At 36.7% G+C, this 24730-nt stretch overlaps 1 protein-coding gene, 1 long non-coding RNA gene and 3 pseudogenes across 2 annotated transcripts; 4 read left to right on the plus strand and 1 right to left on the minus strand.

Moving 5' to 3' along the window:
• Positions 1–3177: 3177 nt before the first annotated feature.
• Positions 3178–7254, plus strand: LOC149101957 (substance-P receptor-like). The gene is made up of 3 exons (XM_089275524.1): positions 3178–3345; positions 4908–4971; positions 5551–7254. Exons 2-3 carry the CDS (start codon positions 4938–4940, stop codon positions 6504–6506), a joined length of 990 nt encoding a protein of 329 aa, XP_089131650.1. The 5' UTR covers positions 3178–3345; positions 4908–4937; the 3' UTR covers positions 6507–7254.
• A 2000-nt stretch (positions 7255–9254) lies between these two features.
• On the plus strand, positions 9255–10012 carry LOC149101958 (uncharacterized; annotated as a pseudogene).
• Positions 10013–12728: 2716 nt separating this feature from the next.
• On the minus strand, positions 12729–16129 carry LOC149101959 (uncharacterized). Its single transcript, XR_016202507.1, has 3 exons — positions 14987–16129; positions 14001–14078; positions 12729–13489 (listed from the first exon to the last, which is right to left on the minus strand). It is a non-coding gene; the product is annotated as an uncharacterized LOC149101959 (long non-coding RNA).
• A 1974-nt stretch (positions 16130–18103) lies between these two features.
• On the plus strand, positions 18104–21531 carry LOC149101960 (substance-P receptor-like; annotated as a pseudogene).
• A 2018-nt stretch (positions 21532–23549) lies between these two features.
• LOC149101961 (substance-P receptor-like) lies at positions 23550–24689 on the plus strand (annotated as a pseudogene).
• The last annotated feature ends 41 nt before the right edge of the window (positions 24690–24730 follow it).

The following is a 24730-nucleotide window of genomic DNA, read 5'->3' on the forward strand; positions in this document are numbered from 1 at the left end:
CTTCTTGAAAGCAGATTTTCATCCCTCACACCACAGGTTGGACTCATAGTGCGCTTTCGCCTGGTACATCATTTAAACAATACACTCGCTATTTGCTGTATCAAAACATCTAAGAAATATGCAATAATTGTAATGTTGCTAGGTTTTTAGGTTTTTTTTGCCCACCTTTTCGTCGCCGCTTTAATGTATCATCTTTACCAGACCTCCAAAATAAAAGAGAATAACGCAACAATAATACCTTAAAGCTTGCGTGCAGTGCTGTGTATAACTTTTGTATAGCTGGCAATCTCTCTCCTCAGTTTGAGTACATTGAAAGCTTTTGGTTTACAGTGTGTGGCTTTCAATGTGGTCGGGAACTTCAGTGAAAAAAAGTGAGAGCAGGCCGGAGGGACTGCACTGTTTATTAATAGAGCGCAGCGTGTCGCGATCGTCTTTGAAAGAAGGAGTTTGGAAATGGAGCCAATGTTTGACAAAACTACACAACAGATCTGAATGGACGTTTTAAGTTGATCGTGCCTATCCCCTAAAACTGTTTCCAACTTTAAATCTTCCCGTTAATTTTAACTCTCTCCCGTACTTTACAGGTTGAGCGGTGCCTGGCAGCTGCAGATGTGTTTCTTACGACACCGAGAAGTAGATACCTTTTCCGGTTTTTCAGAAGAAAAGAAATGAAAAATATTATCTGACCTGCTATTTTCTAAAAATTTACCGGAAGGATCATAAGAGGGAAAATTTCATTGATACAAAATCAATTTATTTTTCGGCGCTAAAGGCAATTCGATAAAATCCTGTCTGGCTTTGATAACACCACAAAAAATATTTCGCGTCAAAATATTTCGCGGTGCGTGTAATTTGGTCTAGGGAATACAAATGGGAGAAGTTTTACATATATTTTATCGCTTTTATCAAATTACCGTCTAAAATTCGGATCAATTTGATAGAATTTTTTGCCTGGTTTTGATAACACCGGGATACATGTACCTCGAATATTTGGCATAACTTTTAGAGGTGAATTTAAGGAATAGGGCATTCTTACTAGTCGAAATACTATATTCCCCGCACCGGGTTGTAAATATTACTCTTCCAAGGTTGATTACTAAGCTTCGCCACTTCAATCTCGTCCCCGCGGTCTCCTTGGTTTTTTCTTTTTCTTTTTTCTTTCTTTTTTTTTTTTTTGACGGACGGGAGAATTGGGTCTTCTCCCGTCGAGTCGCCTTCTTCAAAATCGTCGAGACCGAGAAGAGCCTGGGGACCAGGTTGCGCCACCTTTGCCATATCCAGACAAGTAAACACGGTTGGACAGTTGTTAAATGACATTTTCGTTTATTCCAAAAACATCGCTCCAATTTTGGGATTTTAAAAGTATGGAGGACCTTAAAAAGCACTACCATAATCATTGGACCAAAAACGTTTCTAAGAACTAGTATTCAAGGCGTCCAAAAATCGTAAAATCAGTAGTTCGGTAGATGGCCAGGCATCACAAGCTGTGTCGACAGATCGAGTAAGCCATATTAATTTTTCGTAATATTGGAGTGACTCATTCTTAGGCGTTGAGTACAACTGTGAATGAAGTCAGACCTCAGACTCAGTAAATATTACAGCATGTTTACCTCGTCTTGATCTAGGTAAATATTTTCTAATGTTTACTGAGCCTAAAGCGATTGATTATTAAGTATTATCTTAACGACTAAAATAAATTGTGGCTTTCGTGATAACAAAAAATAATAACATTCTACAGTCGAACACTTTTCTCCGTAATAGGAAGGTACCTACATTATAGTGAAAATAATATGAATTCTGGTTTCTCTGGGACCAAGTGAACACTCTGTAATAAGGGAGGCAATTCATCTGAAAATAATACTCTCTTTTATACTTTTCTAATAACTAATATTAATTAGCATTCGTTGCTTTTTGTTGTTTTCCAACGATTTCAATGAGTGCTGCCAAATTGCCATCAGACATTATGGTAGATAAGAGTAAGTTCTGAACTCTTTCAGTATGAAAATTTTTAGGGTTTCGTGAGAACGTTCTCAGATTCATCGTATTAAAAGAAAAAGAAAAGAAAACCAACATTGAAATCGATGAAAGCGAAACTACAGTGATAGAATGGCATGCCATCATTTTGCATACGAAAGAGGGCGAACAGGTTCGAGGTGAGCATGCTGTGAGCATGTGAGAAGGCTAGATGACTAAAATACGGACCCACCGATGATAAAGCTGAGAAACACCGAACATAGTGAAGATAACAAAGGATGCTCCGCATATGTGGGGCCAGTGGCACCATATCCAACCAAATATCCTGAAGAAAGCACCCAATAGACCCTTTTCATAAATGGCTGCCAATTATAAATTCTTTTGTAAATATTAAAATTGGCCTGACTAACCTCGTTCTTGAGTTGATAATTCAAAAGAATTTTTACTCCCAAACAAGTTTAGTGAGGCTAATTTAAATATATACAAAAGAATTTTAAATTGGCAACCATTTATGAAAAGGGTCTATATGAAGAAATTTCCACCAATATATATATAATGAAACAGGCACCGAACACAGCGTGTAAGTACCAAGCATAACGAATTGACCGCCAAGTATACGATGAATTCACCAAGCACAATGTAAAGAACACCTCACATAATGAAAGGAGCAGCAAATATTATGCACTAATTAAGATATAAATGGCGCCAGCCTCGCCAGGTTAAACTTAACATTTGCGTCTGACTTACGTAGTTACATAAAACTGTAGATGCAAATTCTTACAACCTTTCAGAATCTATGGGAAAAAATACATGACTTATCTACTCTTATGCACTCTCATACAATGCAATACAGTACCTAACGATACTATTTATCAATTTCTCCAACGTAGGCGGGGTTTTTCAGAACTAATATACATCAATGTACAATTTATGAAAACTCATTAACATTACAACAGAGTATTAAAGCTAGTAAAACAAGAAGGTATTTGAAAAATGACAAGGTTGATAACCCTATAAATACTACAGCCGGTGTTAACATTGTTTATATTAACCGTCGGTGCAAACTATTAAATAAATGTTCTACAGTTGTCAAACCCATTTGCTACTGGAAGCATTTTATTGGAGCATGTTTGGTTGCTTAAGTACTTTGCAAATGGCTTAATTTATTTCCAGCCACAACAATTAAGGCCACCGAAATGTTTAACCAATGAAATCGTGGAGCACGTAAAGGCTTCGCGATAGTTAATCTTGAACGCAACAGATGTATTGAACTGGGGTGAAGGAAAAATGATCGAATCATCTGCTTCATTTTTTGCTGTTAATGTCCTGCTTTTCTAGCCGTTAAAATTGACCAGACACCTTTGGAAACAGGTAAGGGAAACTTATCGACGTCTACTTATTTGAATTTTTCATTTCAGTATTTTTCATTGCTGTAATCAGAATAATTCTACGTCGATGACAAATTTATTTTATTCTAGACGAGGGAAATTACTCCAGAAGCTTTTTGCTTTAAAAATAAGGTTTTAAGATGTTAAAATGTTGTCAGGACATTAGATGAACGGCGATTTATGATAGTATTCGGCAATTTAAAATTGTTAAACTTCCACTTGAACAAAATCATTAGTATTCGCATCACGGAGGCCCGCCATCTTGCTGTCCTTCCCTATGATCAGTTGTTTGATAACACGAGCGTTGACATTGAAAACGTCGAATGTAACTGGTTGTCATGCAAGTATCACCCTTTGAAAGTAAGTATTTGATCAGAGCAAATAGTAATCACTTTATCCTATCTTCAATCAGCCAAATTTCACGTATTTTCCCCAAATTTCTTTCATCGCTTTAGTAATAACAACAGGAAACGTTGCCTAATCGGCAAGATGAAATTGGGACGTTTAGACATTTTTAACTCGTGAATACGAGTGATAGAGTTTGGTAGAGATCGCGCTCGGTCGCTCTATCGCTAGATCGTTACGGACGGTCGATCGTTTCTGTAAACATACGGGCATTTCTGGCCTTGGTAGTGGAGATCGGTGGTAAGGAAACGAGATGGCGGCTTTTACAATCGACATCTTTGAGAGCTTTGAACTGAAATGTTGCTAAAACTCATGTGCGTGCATGCTTGTTTTCACGCAAGACGATTTTTAAGGCTTTTCTTCCACGAACCCTTTTAAATTTCCATACTGTCTTGCTTTCTTTCATGATCACATTACTTTTGTGGCTTTAATGTTTCAATTTTCGAAATTGAAACTTATCAACAAATACATGATGCCCGCTCATTTTTGAATATTGTCGCGTAGTAGAGTTGAATTCGATTACAAAGTTTCAATTCGAGACGTAAAGGATTAATCTAGAGGCATTTGTCCAGATCATACAGTTCGTCTGTTTTCCGTACTCAGAAATTTTAAAATTTTTCTGAAAAGAAGATAAGAGAACGTGTTCGATTTTGTAAAAATGGCTATAATAAGTAAAAGACAAAATACTCAAGTTAAGTCCTCTTTACAATGATATCAATCTTTATTGATATCAATCTCTGTTTAGTTATGTCGGTCCTATATTATGTCGACTTATTTCTGCTTTTGAGCTTCAAGCAATGCCGCTAGGCATAAAGCATTATACGAACCAAAATTATGTTACGTTAGGTCGTGTAATTTGCCATGTATGTCTTTATGAATACTCCCCTCTTAATAGGCCACGTTTGATATATCAACATTCTAACATGGCTCCGAGGCTTTCAGGACAAATGTCTATATTTATTCAAGTCTCTTTTGGGAAGTTGAAGGACAATTTTGTCCTGTATTTGGTATTTACGTTATTGTAATATAATGTATTTCTTTTAAGTTGTAATTGTGGGGTGTATTTACCTTTCAGAAATAAAATAAAATAAAATCGATTTCTTTTTATACAATGTAACAAAGCAATAATTTGACGTTTAGGAAATATTCGGATAGGAGGAAACTCAGAGCATGGAAACACCAACAAACGTCTCGGAGAAAGAAGGTACGAATAATAAAGGAAAAATAACTGGTAACTAATTATAAAATAATAAGAGTACAAAGTGAAATTACAAGACCGACATGTTTTGAACGCTCGATATAAATTAAATAAACCAGCAGGTGATAAACTGGTTTAAGTATGAAACTGGACTCGACTTAGTCATCCAATACTGATCGGCTTACTCAGTTGAGAAGTTTGTTTGCATTTAAAAATACTCGTCACTTCTTAGATGAATCGACATCAATCGTGCTTAATCTTAAGCCTCTGTTCCCAGAATCGCTTGTTGTCCCTTTGTGCAGCTCTAAAGCTTTTTGGGTAATAACAGCAGTGGCGAACGTGTAACAGTTTCTATTTGTATCTATTAAAAAAACGTTCAATCATCTGGTGTCTCCTACGATCGTTTTCCAAGTTCCTGAAATTATCCACCTGCTCTGAAGGACTTAATACTTTAATAGTACTTTAAAAACTCTACAAGTGAGCTCGTGAATGATAGTGCTATCGAGTAATATGAAGACACTTCTAAGTCCGCGATTTCAAACGAAATAAAATAGCTGAGATATTTTCCTTTTCTACTGTTATCAGGAAATGCTACAACTACTGCACTTTCCACCACAGAGTCGGCATTATACGCAAGTCTGGCGGCAGTTTATTTCATCATCATCTTTGCTTCCATGTTTGGCAACTCGGTCGTCATCCATATTATCCGGACGAGACACTTCCTGAAAAACGCGACAAACTATCTTATCCTCAACCAAGCATGCGCGGATTTGATCATAACATTTACTGTTATGCGAACCATGCTCAGTGACGAATTGTTCTACACGAAATGGTTTGGCGGAGACTGGGGTCAAATAACATGCAAGTTATTAGTGTGGGCGAAATTTCCAGCGCCATTTTGCTCTATTTGGAGCCTCACTGCTATAGCAGTGGATCGCTATTTTGCAGTAGTGCGTCCTCTGCATGTGTCCCCGATATCAAATCATATAAAATTGGTCATTTCTTTGATTTGGTTATGGTCACTCGCTTCCGCTGCGGGGATGGTCTCCATGGCAAAACTATGGCTCAATAACGTTAGTCAATACTATTGTGTTATCGATTTTTCCCATGTTGAGCTAACCACGATCAACGTAACAAGCCTGATCATTGAATTGCTGTTCAATTTTGCCGTGCCTGTTGTGGCCATGGCTGTCTTGTATTCAATCGTGTGTTGGCATTTATTGTCACGCCAAGTACCTGGTGAAGGCGCTAGTCAGGATCAAAGGCACGAAGAAGCCATGAAGACAGCCAAGAAAGTTACCCGGATGATGATTATTGTTGTCGTTTTGTTTGGCTTATGTTGGTTTCCTTTTTATATATTTGTTGGTTTAGATAGTTTACATAAGGTCGTTTTACCTTATGCTTCAGTGAAATTTGTCGTTTGGTTAGCAAACGCCTTCAGTGCAATCAATCCTTATATTTACTTGTCATTCAACGGTAGATTCAAAAAAGAGTTTGTGATCATCATTAGAAAATTTTGTAGGATTTGTAACTGTTGTTAAGCGAGTACTGAGAGGCCGTGCTTCAGTGTTAAAACCAGGATGTTTGGGTCTTCTGGCCTTAATTAAGAACTCCATCTTGTTATTCGAAGAGCATTAAAGCCATGGCGATGAATCTTGAAGGAATTTTAGCGTGCTAAAAAATGCTTCCCTTGAAGTCTGAAACATTGAATAATGGCGACGTATACCGTAGCAATGAGGTCGTTGGGTCCTATCTTGGATCTGCCATCTTGGAACAAATAATACACATTTCCAGGCCAAATCGATAGCTTTCTTAATTCATGAATTTTACTGCGCTTTTTACTTGTAAGTTTGTCTTAGTGAGAACAAAAGGTAGTCTAATGGTAACAACAGGGTTATCTTTGCTGCAAAACTATACCGCATGAAAATACAAATATATCTAAAGCCTGAATTATTGCAACCAGTACACGGTCTGTATTTAAACTAATCATAATGAAAAGAACATCTTAGTTAAATTAAAATTGAGATTGGACTAGGCAAACACTTTTAGATGCAACCTCGTTATAACTGCCACAGTGGGCCAACAGCAAGAAGCATTAACTGCATGCAAAAAACAAACGGAAATATTGGAACTGTTGTCAGGCCAGAAATAAAATAACTTTTCAATAATTTTCTTTTCATTCAATGCTTGTTGTTTTTCTACCCACCATACTGTCACCTCCTAAGCAAAATAGTGTAAACTAATAAAATTCAGAAGAATAAAATCTTACTGAGAGTATGCGTTTCCAAATTTTACGTTTATTTATTTAAGTTTTAAAATTTCAGTCGTTTGCCAATAACAACAATGCTTTTACCTCAAGCTCGGAAATTAAAAGGGGTCAGCGCATATCCAATTTAGGAAAGAGTATAAAAAATCCCTTCATGATTATGTTTCGCAAAACGAAGAATTGAGGGTTTTCGTTTTCCATTCCTCGTTATATGAATGATGGTTCATAGAACCTTGCAAACTGTTTGCGAAATAGTGGAATGGAAAATTGTTGCACATAACGTTCATAGCTTTATATGAATTGATTTTACTAGTTTTGTTTCTAATCTCCAGGAGGCATGCCATGGGTCGCTGGAGTATCACACATTCCTCTGACAATTTTGGATATATTTTCATATCTCTGGCGTCAGTATTCGGCAACTCATTCATCATCCACATTATACGAACAGATAACTCCATGTAGACCACTGTAAACTACTTGATTTTAAATCAAGCATGTGCTGATCTTTACTTTACTTTAATTCAATTCAATTTAATTTAATTAAAATGCTTGATATTGAATCCATGATATCGGCTCAAAGAGTGATGATCTTAAAAAAGTATCTAGGAGAGAGCAACAGCACTTGGAAAACTATTTTAGATGATTTCTTTTTTGGAAATATAGGTGGAAAACTCATCCTGTTCTGTGATTTTGAAACTAGTAAACTACCGGTTCATCTTCCAATATTCTACAAAGAGTGTCTAGAGGCATTTCGTAATTTAAAGAAATCCAAGGTAGCCACCTATGAGGATGTTGTAGACCAAATTATTTGGAATAATAGGAATATTGTGATACACGGAAAATCTCTTTTTGAAAAACATTTGTTTACTAAAGGAATTGTTAAAATTGGTGACTTGTTATCCGATACGGGTAAATTTCTTGAAAGCCCTAAAGTGTTGGAAGCGAATCTATCTCCAATCCAGTACTTCAAATTAATAGGAATTGTAGATGCCATACCAAAAGAATGGAGATTAATTATCAAAGAATCACATATTCAACATCAGCAACTATATCCTCAACAGCATTTGGATACAGTGTATATTTATATCGACGAAACCAAATCGGATCTGTTAAAAGCCTCTTCAAAACTTTTGTATAAAGGATTTAAAACAAAGAAACAAACTCCTCCAACCGCCAAAAGGAAGTTGAAGGGCAAATATCCAGAGGTTATAGAAGACTAGAAAAAAATTTATTCTTTACCATTCACTGTCACACTTGAAACAAAAATTAGAGAGTTCCAATATAAATTATTAAACGATATAATTTTCACAAATGAGAGGTTATTCCGTTTTAAAATGATTGAATCACCAATGTGCACCTTTTGTTTGAAAGAGGTCGAGTCCCTCGAACATTTGCTCTTTTATTGTGATACAACAAAAGACTTCTGGCGGGCTTTTTCTTCTTGGCTTTCAAACCAGAATGTATCTTTGGACACTTTGACATTTGAAAATATATTGTTTGGAGTGTTCAACAACAACGAAGACTTTATTATCCTGAATCACTTGATACTGCTAGGAAAGTTTTTTATTTATAAATGTAAATTAAATAAAATTAAACCAACATTAACAATATTTTTAGCAAAGACAAAAACCGTTTATTACATTGAAAAAAAAAATAGCTACCAAAAATAACCAACTTTATAAACATTACAAAAAGTGGGAAAAACTAATGCCATCTCTTAATAATAGTTGAGCTTAATTTGTAATTTCTCCTTCTCAGCATGTCACTAACTTACTTTCTTTTTTTTTTTTTTTTTTTTTTTTTTTTTTTCTGTATTTGGGTAGCTGCACTATTGTAAACAACGCATTGTATATTCTTTAGGTATAATTAGGCTACGATTAGTAATTATAATTTGTTGTATGTAATCTATTGTAGTTATGACGTATTGTAAGTATTGTAACTAGTGTTATGTCTTGTGTTGTATTGTATGTATTATAACCCAAAAAAAAAAAAAAAAAAAAAAAAAAAAAATTTAATTTAATTTAATTTGCTGGAGTTGATCAATGCCATCCATTATATCTCATTCAAGCAATTGTGGGTTGGAGGAATAGGAGGTTTGATCACTTGCAAATTACTTCAAGCAAGCTTTGTAGTTTTACCGGTCTTGTCAGTTTGGATCCTCGTAATCACTGCTTTTGAGAGATATTACGCTGTAATTTTACCTTTTGAATCGTCGCCAGTATCCCAGCTAGAATTTAACGAAAAACTTTGTGCTCCTGTGGGTTTGGTCTGTTGTTTCTTCTGTAGCTGTCCTTGTTAACGCTAACTTAGAAAAAAATCAAGGAATCGTATTACTGTGACGGACTGAAAGTTCTACCCTACTGGAAGGAATTCACTTTAGCCTTAATAGCTCTCAACGGTTTCCTGCCTCGTTTGATACTAGTAGTCCTATATACTGTAATATGTGTCAAAATGTGGTCGCGTGAGATACTGTGGTGTTGTACCGTTTAAGTGAAACCACCGCAAGTTAAACTCAACTCTGATTTATTGACTACATGCTCGCACCGACTACAAGGGGAGTCTGAACTCCTTTCTGACCGCGTGCTCGTATGATTGACAGATGTCACAACACTACAGATACCAGGAGATGGAACCATCCAAAATGGGGGACAAGCTGACGCCATCCAAACAGCGTGGAAGGTTACCCAAAAGATGATTGCTGTAGTCTGCGAACAGGCTCCCGGTGAGCCCGAACGAAGCGAGGGAGCCTGTAGACATCCTATTGATGCCGCCGTTCTATGATACCAGCTCCTGGTATCATGATATGATTGGTTAAATCGCTGATTGTTGACATCTTTGAGATAAACTTTCGACAGATATTTGTAAACTGCGGTTGACCGCCCTACACGACTCCTACGGTTCTCTTGTTATTTTCGGTCTCCCCACCTTTCTTTATTTCCCAAGTGATTCTAAAGGGTACTTTATGCTCTGTTATGAGAAGGAATTTTAAGTAGAGTGGAGCCGTTTGGCTGTGCTGTAGCAAATTCATTTAGAGGTAGGAATCTGCATGTCGTTTCACAAAATTTGACACCTCTATCATGTGCTTATAATTTCTTTAGACTCTTGACAAAGTTTGAAATATTCCGGGAACATGTTGCTTACTTGCACTCTATTTTAAGGCGCCGAGCTCGGCTGTTGGATTAGGTCAATTTAGCGAACTGTTTGCCAGTAAAGAAAATGTAGCTTCTTGACAGGTCTAATTACCGCATTGACTGATTTGTTACAGGCTAATCACCAAGGGCGGATAGGCACATCAAAAACGAAGTCTACAGGCTCCCCCGTCCCGTCCCGATCGCTTCACTTTCCAAATTCTTCAGTTCCGTGCTCGCCAAATTTTTTTTCCGTCCTTCCCGTGAGCCTGTTTGCAGGCTATGATTGCTGCTGTTGTTTTGTTTCTAGTTTGTTGGTTTCGTTTCCAAATATTTTGGATATTGCACATTTTTGGAGATATTCAAGTAAGATACAGCCTGGGTTTCTTCCTTATTTGGCTAACGGTTACCTACAGTGGACTTAATCCTTATGTTTATTTCATATTCAGTGCAAAATTTATAGTCAAAAGTTAAAGCGTTTCTTTGAACATTTTACTAGTGTTCTTCATTTTCGCTCCCAAAGTGTAGAGCCTCAGCAAATGTAATAAAAAACAGGTTAATCCTCTGGAAAGTATCCCTGATATAGGGTGGGGTGAGCTTGTGTAAATTGTAACACCAAACTCCTGAATACGGATATGCAGCCAAATACATTGTTTCTTGGTGTGAGATGCTGTTTAATTCCTTTCATTGCTAGAAATTGTATTTATGTATATGCGAGATAACATTACATTTGAAGAAATGAAGAATGTGTGTAATTTTTAATGAACTGTTCAATCATTCTACATGTGATAGAATGGAGTGATCCCTCGTACATCGATGAAAAGGCGAACTCTGCACTACGTCACGCACGCGTTTATTGATATCAGTTCGGATAATGACAGTAGCGAAACTAATCCATAAATACACTGTATTTAAGCTATAAGATTTAAAGTTGAGTTTGTTATACGCCAGTAAAACGTTTTTCATTCAACGCTTGAAAAATATATAAATTTCCCCTGGCGAAAAAAAAAGTGTCTTGTAACATTCACTTCCATCGTGTTTTATGAGGAATAAATTGCTGGATTTGGTTTCTATTTGGTTAAATTATTTGATTTCGTAAAGTGCCAAATGTAGTTCATTTTTATTAAAGTTGGCCAAGAAAACAGAAATAAATTGAACCTTTAAATGCCGCAGCTGCAAAACTCTATACAATGGACATGTCATTTTGCATGCACAACAGCAAAAATCCAATTCAGTCATCGACAAGCCAAACTGATGTCCTATCTTTCTTTACCTAACCCCGCAGTTCTAATCACACTTCATCTAGAAATCCATTACCTGAGCAGCCGTTAAATGGAAAGTGCATTTTGCATTTCCAAAGCTGAAACACGAAGATTAGAGGTTATTTTGTTTATTACTTCGGTTAGGAAATGCAACTTTCTGCATCCGATAAATGCTAGCTAAAAATTGTATTAACCGTGAACCCAACATAATTAAGCAGATAAGCAATCAGAATGAAATCCTATTGTCTTCACATTTGAAATAAACAACTCAAACAATAGCACTTGTCATTACTCGTGACATAAAAACGAAAAGGGACAAATCGGAACAACGCAGCAGAACTAAATGTGACAAGGAACATAGGTGGCGATAAGTACTAAGAAAATAATTGTAGGAAGCTATAACAAAAAAAGGAAATAATTCAGTCTTTATATGTACTGTGTACTGACGAATTCTTAGCTTAGATAATTCCTTTTTTCCAAGTCAAGTTGAGGGGTTCTTTAAGGAGTAAACAGCAACGACAACTACGAAAGCATCATTCTACAAAAAAGTTTAATAGTAAGATTAAACATGTTTATTAGTAGAAACACGGCACGAAAAATCGCCTTTACCGCGCGTCAAATGTGTTGTTAAAGGTTTTGTAAAGGTCGCCTTTGCACGCTTTTGACGATCTGTGACGCGAATCAAAGATCATCTGTGAATAAACCTTTACCGCCAAATCAAAGGCGTGAAAGGCCGTTTTTACTCACCTTTGAACGCCTGTGTTTTTAGGGTTAAAGGTGATCCTTTGATACGCCTTTGCGCACTGTCAAAGGCGGGTCAAAAGTGTAATCAAATTTGTCTGCGATTCGAGTCAAAGGTTTGCTAAAGACGTGGTCGAAGATGCCTGTGATGCAGGCCAAAGGTTTGTCAAAGGTACTCTGCGCGTTCCGCGCTCGCGCGTCTCGCCCGAACTTCTCGCTCGCGCTCCTCTTTCGCGCTGCGCGACCGTTGATCACGTTTCGCGCGATCCACATCTTATACGCTTTTTTCTGCTTGCTACACTAGCTTTGTAGCTCCGCATACGAAAGATGCTATTAGATTCGTACTCTTGATTTATGTCTGACAAGTTTTGAAGAATATATCAGCTTTAATAAAGTTATTTTGTACCAAACTATTGACAAATGTTAACGGAAAAGCGGCCCGGAAAGATCATTGCGCCTAATTTTAAGAAAATAAATATGTTCAACTTCATCTCAGTTTCAATTTTTTCCCCGTTTTTATCAAGAGTTAATACCTTCAAGTACCTTACATAAATGTTTTGGGCTTCAGGTTTCAAAAAGCCACGTTACAGGCTTGGTTTCAAACTACACGTAATGAGACTGATCATAAGGAAAACATTGTTCTGTCTATCGTGAAAACAACAGTCAACAAATCTTCCATGGTACAAAGTGCATTTATCTAACATTGAAGTACTACGGCTAAATTCTCAGTTCCTTAAATTTACTAGACCAGACTAGACAATAGGGAAGACAACCGCAAAATTTCGGGAAAGATATAGCAAACTTCGCACAAAAGTCAACTAGTGTATAAGCGTCCTTTCCAGATGGCACGTACAGTCCGTTGCATGGAACTCCTTATGTTTTGGCAGTTCTCCTTTTCTGCTTCTTGCACTTTCTCATTCTTGCATTATAAGTGGAATGGAATACAGTGTTTTCCACTTCTTTCTCATCAAAGTGGTTAAACTGCCTTGTTGGGGGTCAATGCCAACTAAATCCCCATTATTTCTAGGGAAGACACATTTTGACAAAGTCTAAGGCGTTGACGAAATTAATCAACGCATCTTCACTGGATAAGTCCATCCTGTCGACCACTGCTTGTCCGCATTTGTCTAAACAGAAGCAAACAGACAAAAACGTTGTAAATGAATATTAAGGGTGAATCTTGGCATTCTATTCCTTAAAGTTTGCCTATAGTAGTTTTGCTAATATCACATTAATAAAACGTGACCAATCAGATCATTACTCCTCCTTCGAATAGTTTGTGCTTCTGTCAATAGTAGCCTTTTTTCTGTATTTCTCTCCACTCTACTCAGAGATTTGGTCACACAGGTATGTCATTAAGAGCCAGTTTAACAAGCTAATTTCACCAGCTGAACAAGGGTTATCCCCTGCAGCTAGAATTTCATAAGAGAACAAAGACTTGGGGTCATTTTAAAAGTGTACAGCTTGGCACAAATAAACAAAAAGCCTAGAGCCAGTTTACCAGTCCATCTGTCTGCCTGTCTCTTAAAGACATCTTACAGACCTCTTACGACAAAGATCTTTTATGGTTGCAGAATAGCAATCTAAAAATCAACAAATCTGACATAAACTGTGACAAGAAATGAGGAATTCACACACCTTTGGGAATATTGCTGTTCCTGTGTAATTTCCACAGATCTCTTCATGTTCAGTGGTGTAATCTTTTTCCTTATTTTCCTTGTAGATCATATGTGAAAAGGAGCATATAAACATATCAAAATAATTGCACATTTGATTAGTAAACAGTTAGCAACTACTTGTACACTTTTTTCCACTGAAAAAAATTCCTGAAATTAAATGATTTAACATGAGACATGCCTGCATGGAATCGCATGGCTCATTCATTGAAACAAAAATCCAGTCCAAGATGATGAATACAACCACTATGATTCCCAGTGCAGCTGCATCTCATAGAGGGAAATGGCTATTATCCAGTCAAATTTGCCAACAAAATTTTAAATTGAGTAAAAGCAAATAAATGTCTTTGTCAATATACTTTTACTAAGTTATTATCAAATCCTCTACGCCTTAAATTCTCTACTGATCCCATCAATAGTTATGAATTAATCATATTATTAATTTTGCTTGGAAAAATTTGGTTTGGAAACCTGATGGCCAAACCAAAACAGTCGATATTGCAGACAACCACTCAAAATTTAGATTCAAAAGTCAGCTTTTACCTGTCAAAAACCAACATTTCCTGAGACTGGTTTGCAACATTCTGCAACTTTGATTCATTTACCAAAAAGATTCCCACCCCTTGCATGTTTTCAATAACATTTTAATTACTTAATTTTCATCCAGGTGAGCCAGTTGATGTATTTGTCCCTTAAGAAAGACAACATTTCCTTACTTGCCCTTAAATGAACCAAAAAGAAACAACTTTTTTTTTTTTCACAGAGTGAGACTGTAATAAAAATGACCAATTAAAATAACATTAATAAGCTATAGCCAGGTTTTCAAAATCTATTTATATCCTTTCTTTACTGGAAAAAGATATTAAAAGTTGTGGCTGAAGAAATTATAAGATGGTCTATGCTACAAAATATAGAAATAACAAATGAATATTCCAGCCTTTTACTTACCAAAATGTTCTGATGTTTGCACACTTTGGAGCATTGCATGATTTAACTGCATCTGAGTTGACTATGAACTACAGAGTTGTATATTGTATCCTCTCCCAGAATTTATTCTGTTAATTTCTTCAGTTCTTCTAGCGTGGCTAGCTGAAGGATAAAAACAACATTCATAAGCAAATTTCCACTAGTCACATATTTATTGGCATTTAATTGTCTACTGCTCAAAAGATCAAGACATGAAACTCTAAAACTACTGGTATTGTCCAGAGAGGTCGCATAATAATATTATTATGGGGTCAGCTTTTTAATTTGCAACTAATGGCAAGTTTGATTTTTTATCAAACATTGTAACAATTTCACCTACTAACAGATAAGCTGGATTATGTGTACTAAAGGCATCCGTGGTCGAGTGTCGATTGATACCCTTGATCGATCCTCTAAATCGACTCTCTATCAACACCGGATCGATACTCAATCAACACTCCATTGACACCTCGGTTGACACTCAATCTACATTTCTATTACTCAGTTTTGCAAATGTCACAGGGTAGGTGCATTTGATCACCTGGTATGACACCATTCTTAGCCCTGGAGACAGTTCAAAATGTCAAATGCTGGCAGGTTCGGGGTGGGGTGGTTGGGCAGGAGATAGTGGAGTTCCAAATGACTGATCCATAAGCCTGATACAACAAAATTAATATCAAAACATATTTTTACTACAATTGCTATTGATCTCGCTATCTCAGTGGTCAAAATTTGTTGTGGACTCACTCAGCTGCGCTTCGTGAGTCCACAACATTTTGACCACTGTGATGGTGCGTATCATTGTCGATAAGAGTACAGACCACACTAAACCACATGCAATTTGTTAAATTCAACCCAGTGAAGTCATTTATCTACATTAATGAACAAACATCATCATAATTTCAACTGTGGCAACAAACAGAGCTTTTTTTCAATAGAATGGTAACTAGAGACAAAAGCAGAAACTTATCCATAGATTAAATTTTCAGAGTCAACAACTCTTTTAATGGTATAATGAATATGATAATTAAGTCAGGTCGTGATGGATTGTCATGCATGGCTGACTGAGTTTTTCCTTCAATGCAAATTTCCTTTATATTTACATGTACATGAGCTTTCTTTCAAGGGAATTGTTTAAGCTCAGAAATTACCAGAGGCATTGTGCACAACCATTTATACGTAAACAGAGTTAAGTTTAAGCTTAATTATTAAGTTACGTTTATTTCAAGCAATGATCATGCTAAAATCTATGCTATGACAGACACTTCAATTTAATGCACAAGACTTGACTGAGTGAGAAAAAAAAATTATCTTTGTCAACTTTTGTAAATAAGTATATGTGAATTGAAAATAAAGTTTGGTCTTTCTTAACGAAGAGCTTTGCCGATCAACTGTGATTCAGTCAAGTGCAATCAATCATCGACCAAATTGTTTTCACTGCCGAGGATCTGTCTTGCCATAAATATACGCAATTCACAGCTCTTTATGTAGCCATTGCTGTGTTTAATTTACTTTTTAAACTCCGTTATTCTCTGAACATTGAAAACAAATGAACGAAATTCAGAGACTTACCTTTTCCTGGTCCAAAACACAACGAAAATTTCACCAAAGCCGCCATAATGAAGCCAAATGAAGAAAAATGTCTGCTTTCCTCACAGCTGACTTCGTTGACCTTTATTCCGATTGGCCAGAAAAATGCGGGAAGCCGCTGGCAGCCGCGTTTTCCCGCTGTTTTCGAGTTGTTTCCTTGTGCCACCTCCAGGTCAAGTGAAAACTTTTTTATTAAAAAAATACACATTGACAAAAAAGCAAGCTTTTATTTTATCGTTAAAACAGCAAAAAAATACGAAAACGCAGGTTATTAGGGCGTTAAAAGCGGAGTCGCAAGATATGGCCATATTTGACCTCGCCTTTGACATGACATGACGTAGGATCAAAGTTGTACAAAGCCATGCCGCCTTTGAACGCCTTTGACATAAGAGATCAAAGGTATGCAAAGCCGTGGTGTCTTTGAACGCCTTTAACGCGCGTCAAAACTGTAGTCAAAGTTATTGACATGTTTGACCTCGCCTTTGGCAGGGATCAAATGTATGGCAAATCCATAAGATATTTGATTCCCCCTTTTACGTGGGTCAAAGGTGGAGTCAAAGTTAAGATCACATTTGCCCTCCTCTTTGTCATGGATCAAATGTATCGGCAAAGCCATGACATTTTTGACACACATTTGACGCGCGTCAAAGTTTGGATCAAAGCTATGATCATATTTGACTTCGACTTTGATCAGGATCAAATTTAGAGTAAATCCAATTTTTCGTGCCGTGAAAAAACATATGGGGGCTTTTCATACATTTGGGTGTAACAGTGGCAATATAATTAAAAATAGCTTTAAATATAATTCCGGTATAGGCATTAATGGAAAGTCTAATATCTGCATAAGTTTTTTGATTGCAAATCATATGTGAAGTTTCACGTACATAGTGAAGACATCAAGACTCCTGGGTGGCTGTGAAACAAAGGTCGAATCAATTTTTAATATAACATGAACAGCAGCATTGGTCTTGAGAAAGAAGGTACGGTATGTTATTTTGTTTAGCAAAACTACGCCTCTAAGTTACAGGATGTAAACCTCTTTGAATTTTAGAGGTAAACTGCACAGAGCTCAAGAAATAACAGCAGTTAATATTTCCGTTAGTGGATTAGAAAAGGAATACGTCCTAGACTAATGCAATATTATTATTGCAAAGTGAGACACTGGAAAGGCTAAATTCTTGGATTTAATTTGGATTTAATGTAACAATGAGGAACAACTGCCCATAGATTTTTAAAAGTTTTGATATACGTTTTTTCTCGGATGTGCGAAAACTTTCAGTAGCTGGTCATTCACCCATGATAATATTTTCATCTACGGACTGTTTGCCATGGATCGACGACCAGTGGGCTAAACTAATTAAATACGTACTATTTTCCCCTTCAATACTTCCAAACTGACTCAGAATTTGTCAAAACCGATAAATATTCTAAGTTAAAAACAATATTAAAAGCAGCAGGGCAATCCAAAATTTGAAAACCAGAGACCGTCAAAATATGGTTGTCATGGGAATATAAAGCTCCTTGAACAAACGTAGTAGGAAATAGTTATACCAATTAATTTCCAGATAAATTTTAGAGAGAGTGTCGTAAACCCAAGACCAAAGTAATCATTCTGACCGATTGCAAAAGACACACATAATTACTAGTGATAATTATCCATGATAATGACCTTCAATTACTGTTTCCCTGTAGCAAACACGACGGTCCTCGTTAAAGAAACACATTTCCAGCTCCTTTGGTTGCTTCATGTTGCCTACATAGCCACATTTCTTGCTTCTCTGTTCGGCAACTCAGTCATCATTCACATTATACGAACAGACAACTCCATGAAGACCACTTCCAACTATCTGATTTTGAACCAGGCATGTGCAGATCTTGTGATCACCTTAGCAGAGGGAATGAATGTCATTCATTACAGTTTGATGAACAATTTATGGTTAGGAGGGCTCCTTGGTTTGATCACTTGTAAGGTATTCCTTGCAGTTATATTCAGCTCCCACATGTTTTCACTTTGGGTCCTTACGAGGATTTGGGTCCTTGCGACGATTGCCGTTGAACGTTTCTACGCAGTAACGCGACCTCTCAGATCTTCACCCGTGTCTCAACATTTAAAGACAATAACTTTTCTTCTTTGGTCTTCTTGTCTTGCTACCCCTTCAAACTTCCTTCAGAATGCAAGCTTCAAAAAATTAAATGAGTCTTATTATTGTGACTTAGCAGATGTTCTGAAAGAGTTGACAACATTTAATATCGTCACTGGCGGTTTGCTGGCATTCCTGCCGTTTTTGAGTTATTTTTTTGTAAAAAAAATACCTCTTAGTCGGCGCGTCGGGGTATGTTATGGACGGGTTAATGGATGAGTGAGTGAGTGAGTGAGTGAGTGAGTGAGTGAGTGAGTGAGTGAGTGAGTGAGTGAGTGAGTGAGTGAGTGAGTGAGTGAGAGATGTATGGAGATGTATGTATGTCACACCAATCAGATTGGATCTACTATAAACAGCCAATAAAATTTCTTGTTGTAAAGGTAAATGGTATGCGAGAAGATCTGATCCCGATATAGTTTAGCACGGCCATATTTATTCTTCTATAAAAGAGGAGGAAGTATTCATATATTGGGCTTACTTCGACATTTTCTGTGGGTTAGGCTGAGGAGTTAAGTTATGAACGAGATCAGCCTTGAGTTTTGAAACAGTTCATGAGCTAGTAGTATGCGAATGGCACGAGATATTTTTATTTTTAGTTACAAAGGTAACTTGATACTTTTCTTTTTTACGAGGAGTAAATTCAATTAGAGGTCACGAATAGTCGCTTCTAGTTCTAAGGACACGTTTTAGAGGAGATGAGACTATTTCGATTTGAAACAGTTCTAATGTTTACAATAGTAAGTGCAGGTAACGATTGTTTTGTTCTTGTTGCATGCAAATATAACGAGATATTTTTATTTTTTAGTAACAAAGGGTAATTTGACACTCTTGTTTTTCACAAGGGAGTAAATTCAATCAGAGCTGACGAATTGTCACCACTTGTTCCCACGAGATGTTTGCTACCTTTAGTTACAAATGGTAACTCAACACTTTTCTTTTTTATATGGGAGTAAATTCAATTAGAGCTGACAAGTTATCGACTATTGTTCCCAGGATATTAAACGAAAAAGAAGCTTTCATTTCTGGATGGTTTTTACGTCTCTGCAGTAGCAGTTTAATATTTTTATTTGATGGGCATTTTAACATAAATACATACTTTATTGTTACTTCCCCAATGGGGCTTTTATGACATTTTATGACATTCTGTTAAAGGTAAAAAGTATCAAAACTGCTCAAATGTTCCTTGAAGACTGCGTGGCACCAAGTTAAAGTGCGATTTAATTAAATCAGACTTTCAACGTGTCAGAGAGGTTTTTTTTCTCTTTCTTTCAATTTTCGGTGAAGTATAGCGTTGTTGTGTTGTGTTGTGTAAAAAGGGTAAACTTACGACTTGTATAAAATGCGAAAAGTTCTCTTAACTTGAGTATTTTTGAGCAAAAAATACTCTTGGGGGTTGGAAGGGCTATGTGATCGGCGAGTGAGTTATGCATGTGCGCGTGTCACACAAATCACAGTGTGGGTTGCATCAAAGAACGAATCAAATTGCCTGTTAGAAAATAAGATAGTATCTACATTCATCCGGAGACGTGTCAGATTGCTGTAGTTTGTTCAGTCAAACATTTTATGGCTTACTATTTAGTTATCAATAATAAAGTGTATTATCGTTTGTCTCACGATGTAGTCACTTGAGATGTAGATCGCGACGTTTCGACTGCTTACTGCTAGTCTTCTTCAGGCGATAATGTCGACTGATTGCACGGTATCATTTATATCACAAAGGACGGCTGTGATTAGTGCATTTCGATCCTCCTATTGTTCCATTGTTCCGGCGAGTAGCTGGAACAATAGGAGGATCGAAATGCACCAATCACAGCCGTCCTTTGTGATATAAATGATACCGTGCAATCAGTCGACATTATCGCCTGAAGAAGACTAGCAGTAAGCAGTCGAAACGTCGCGATCTACATCTCAAGTGACTACATCGTGAGACAAACGATAATACACTTTATTATTGCATCTACTACGATGAATAACAACAACCTTTTCCTCGATATTTAGTTATCCTATCATTACCCATGTGACATCGTATGTACAGCATAAATTCCCAGTTTCTTTCTTGCTGTACATCGCAACCGAAAAAACTTGTCAAATTAACCCAACCATTACTGTAAACAGTTCCATGATTGCTCCTATCTCCGAGACTTCACACACACAAAAAAAACTCTTGCACGCCTTGCGTGCCTATGTTTGGTAATAGCAGCCCTTTACACAAAAGTGTGTCTCAAACGTTGGTCACGTCAAGTGCCAGGAGAGGGATACAGTCAGAATGCACAACAAGAGAGCTGTAAAAACGGCGAGAAGAGTTACCTTGATGATGATTGCTATTGTTGTTTTGTATATAGTGTGTTGGCTTCCTATGTTCAAATCAATTATCTTGAAGCATGTTAGTTATTGGCAGCTAAACGGAAGCTTCCTTTTATTTCTTCTTTGGTTAGTATCTACTTACAATGGACTCAACCCTTACGTTTACCTCACTTTTAATCAAAAATTTCGGAGTGGTTTTAACAAGTTATTAAGAAATTGCTGGGGAAGAATTAAAATTCGCAATATTGATGTACCTTCTTTACGATTCCAAAGCTTTGAACTTGAGCAAATAACGAATTGCTGAGGATAACGAACAGAAGTGATTTACCTGTATGGGTCAGGGTTACATTCTGCAACGCATGGTTCGCAGAAGTCTGACTGAAAAGTCAGAAGCAAAAAACAAGCCGTTATTTTCAGATGTTTGACATAACCTTACTTGAAAACAAACAACAACAACAACAAAAACAAACAAACAAACAAACAAAAACAAAATGTACTAAGCTGTCCTTTATTTGCAGTGTTTCCGTGACAAAATAATTCAATCTAGCATAGCTGGCTAATCAAAGCTCGCGCAATATTTAGATAGTTTTGTTAACAAATGTCATTGGTCCCATAATGTAACTTTTACCAGATCAAAGAATGTCCCTTCCTACTTGGAATATCAATCCCACATCTAATTTTATTATAGATAGTAACAACAACTTTATATGGCTGAAAAAGGGGAAGAGGATTACAAAGTACCCCAGTAAACTGATAAACAACGTGCTTAGTTTAGAATACATATATTAAACATTTCTCTTGAAAACAATAGTTATTATGATCATTGTTTTGTATTTATTATTTATTTGTTGGAGTTCCGATGAAACTATAATGAAAACCTTTAAAAAGTTTGGGAGCTAGCTAGAAAATTCTTTTAGTAGAAAATGTAATATAGAAATGTTGGTGCTCATTCCAGTAATAGCCGATGTAAGAATCTGGACTACAGTATTCATATTAAAATTATGAGAGACCTGGGAAAGCGTAGAAATCATTAGGAGTCGTCACACTGGGAGGGCAGAAAAAAAAAGAAAAACACAATTTTGATTGAAAAATATTTTGGTTCACTATGCTGGAACAATGAACAACTAGCGCATGGAACACCCGCTGACCGAGATGTCACGACACATTACGATTGGACGATGAAATGATGAAACGTCCTAGGGTTTTCACGTGGTATCAGCTCAAAAAAGAGTTTCTAATTAACAAAAATGTACTTCAGATGTTCAATAAATTGTGATTTAACGGATTTTGATCTCCATTTGACGGTTTCCCGAAGGAGCGTTATTCCTGAGCGCCATTTTCTCATCATTCTTTATGCCACCTCATTTCCTAGTTGATCCATTTATTTGTTTCAAGCTAGCCAAGATTTCGGAGAATACAAAATATTAATTTGTAAATTTTAAGATGTAATGCTTGAGAACTAGGCGGGGCGCTAGGTGGACATTTGAAGGTGATAAGTTATTTGGAAAGAATACAGGAAAGATGTGTTGACTGATCATAAGGAGTTTCGTTTGATTCGAGGTTTTTCAAATAAAAAATACATTCCCCCCCCCCCAAAAAAAAAAAACTGAACATGAAAGCAATATAAAGTAAACGATTTAGGAGCAAAGAGGTTTTCCTTTATTATATAGAAGACTGCCTACACCTTGAATTTAGCAATCTAATAACACACAGGTGAGACACACGCTGGCTGTTACCGCTTATAAAGTTTTCAATTAATAACTGCCGAACTTTGTGGCTTTTTGGAATAGGGTCACCAAGTTAGCAGCTCATCATGAAACGTTCTTAGATTACAGTTCATTTGTCATAGAGATAGTAAGCCAAAAATGAATTTGTGGTATCCACCAAACAGCAAAATCTCAACATGCAATGTACGATCAAAGAGAGCATCGGCCCCGGAAGGTGAGTAGGTATGTTGACTATAAGCAGAAATAAGCTCCTATTTAAAATGGAGTTTCACTTGTTATTTAATATGATACCACTTTCACTTCACAATTTCGTTGGTGCTGTCTCCTCAACTCTGTAAACAATATAGAGATTCGGTTTCTCCAGAGAGGGAATAATTACATGTTGAAATTGTGTCACAATATATTATATACTTATACTGAATCTACAAAGAAATCTGCAAAGAAAAAAAATACTTCGTACGCCATAGGCATTTCTAGTTCGTGCGAGATTGAATCGAGGGAGTATAATAATGTTTTCAAGACAAAAACTATATTATATTTGAAACGTTCGTACATACGGACTTACAAACGGACGTAAGGACAATCACCTGACAAACAAATTTGTTTAGCTCGATTGGTTCCCAAATTTTCTGAGGGTGTGGGGCTCCGCTTACGCACGTGCGCAAACATATGAAATAGTGTATATTAAAAACAAAAGTATTAATAGGAATAGAGCAAGCCATATTTATTTATGAAATAATTTACATTTTATCCCTAGGAAACACTAGAAATGCCTTTGAATAAATGCATTTTCAGTACCTTTGGCTGATGTACATTGCATACATGATTACATTTCTGGCCTCACTGTTTGGCAACTCAGTCATCATTCACATTACTCGAACAGATACCTCCATGAAGACCACTACCAACTATCTGATTTTGAACCAAGCATGCACTGACCTGGTGATCACCAGAGCAGAGATAATGACTGTTATTCATTACAGATTTATGGGCAAGATATGGCTTGGGGGACTCTTTGGTCTGATTACTTGCAAGATGTTTCAAGCTATCTTATTTGCTTCACAAGCCTTCTCAACCTGGATCCTTGCAGCTATCGCTGTCGATCGCTTTTATGCAGTAACCAGACCCTTCAGATTGTCACCTATATCTCAAAGTAGATAAGTTTGCTTCTGTGGGCTTGGTCTTTTGCTTTGTCAATAACATTTGTTATTGGGAGAGGAAGGTTCAAAATCCACCAATCTTTTTACTGTAATGTCACGAGCGAATGGACTACCCCTCCGTCTTTAACTCATTTTCTTGCTTTTACACTGGATGTTTTCCTACCGCTTATAATTATTGGTGTTCTTTACACGATTGTTTGCCTCAAACTTTGGTCACGTGAGGTGCCAATCAGAATGAAGTATAAGCCAAAACCGTGAAAATAGCAAGAAACGTTACAATAATGAGCAGGGATGGCACAGTGGTGAGAGCGCTCGCCTCCCACCAGTGTCAGTACCGGGTTCGATTCCCGGAACCGGCTTCATATGTGGGTTGAGTTTGTTGTTGGTTCTCTACTTTGCTCCGAGAGGTTTTTCTCCGGGTACACCGGCTTTCCCTTCTCCTCAAAAACCAACATTTCCAAATTCGATTTCAATTCGTTCCGGGTATGCACGGGCATTTCTGAACGAGTTCTTGACAACTCCCTGGTATTCCGTGGGTAATGATGTTCGTTATTGTGGTTTTGTATGTTCTTTGTAGGTTCCCAATGTTTGTATCATTTTTTTTTTATTTTTTTATTTTTTTAATTTCGTCGTACTTATTCTGCTTTGTTTGGTTATCGTTTTTCTACAGTGGTTTCAATCCTTACATTTATCTCGTCTTTAGTTAAATTTTCGCAACCGCTTTCGAAGAATCTTCAGAAGTTGTTTGATTAAAATTGTTTGATTAAAATTAATAGTTAATAATAGGAAAGTAAGTCTAGTGCA

Source organism: Orbicella faveolata, unplaced genomic scaffold (genome assembly GCF_042242905.1).
Source record: "Orbicella faveolata isolate gen_17 unplaced genomic scaffold, um_ofav_v1 contig_36, whole genome shotgun sequence".
NCBI classification, from domain to species: Eukaryota; Metazoa; Cnidaria; class Anthozoa; order Scleractinia; family Merulinidae; genus Orbicella; species Orbicella faveolata.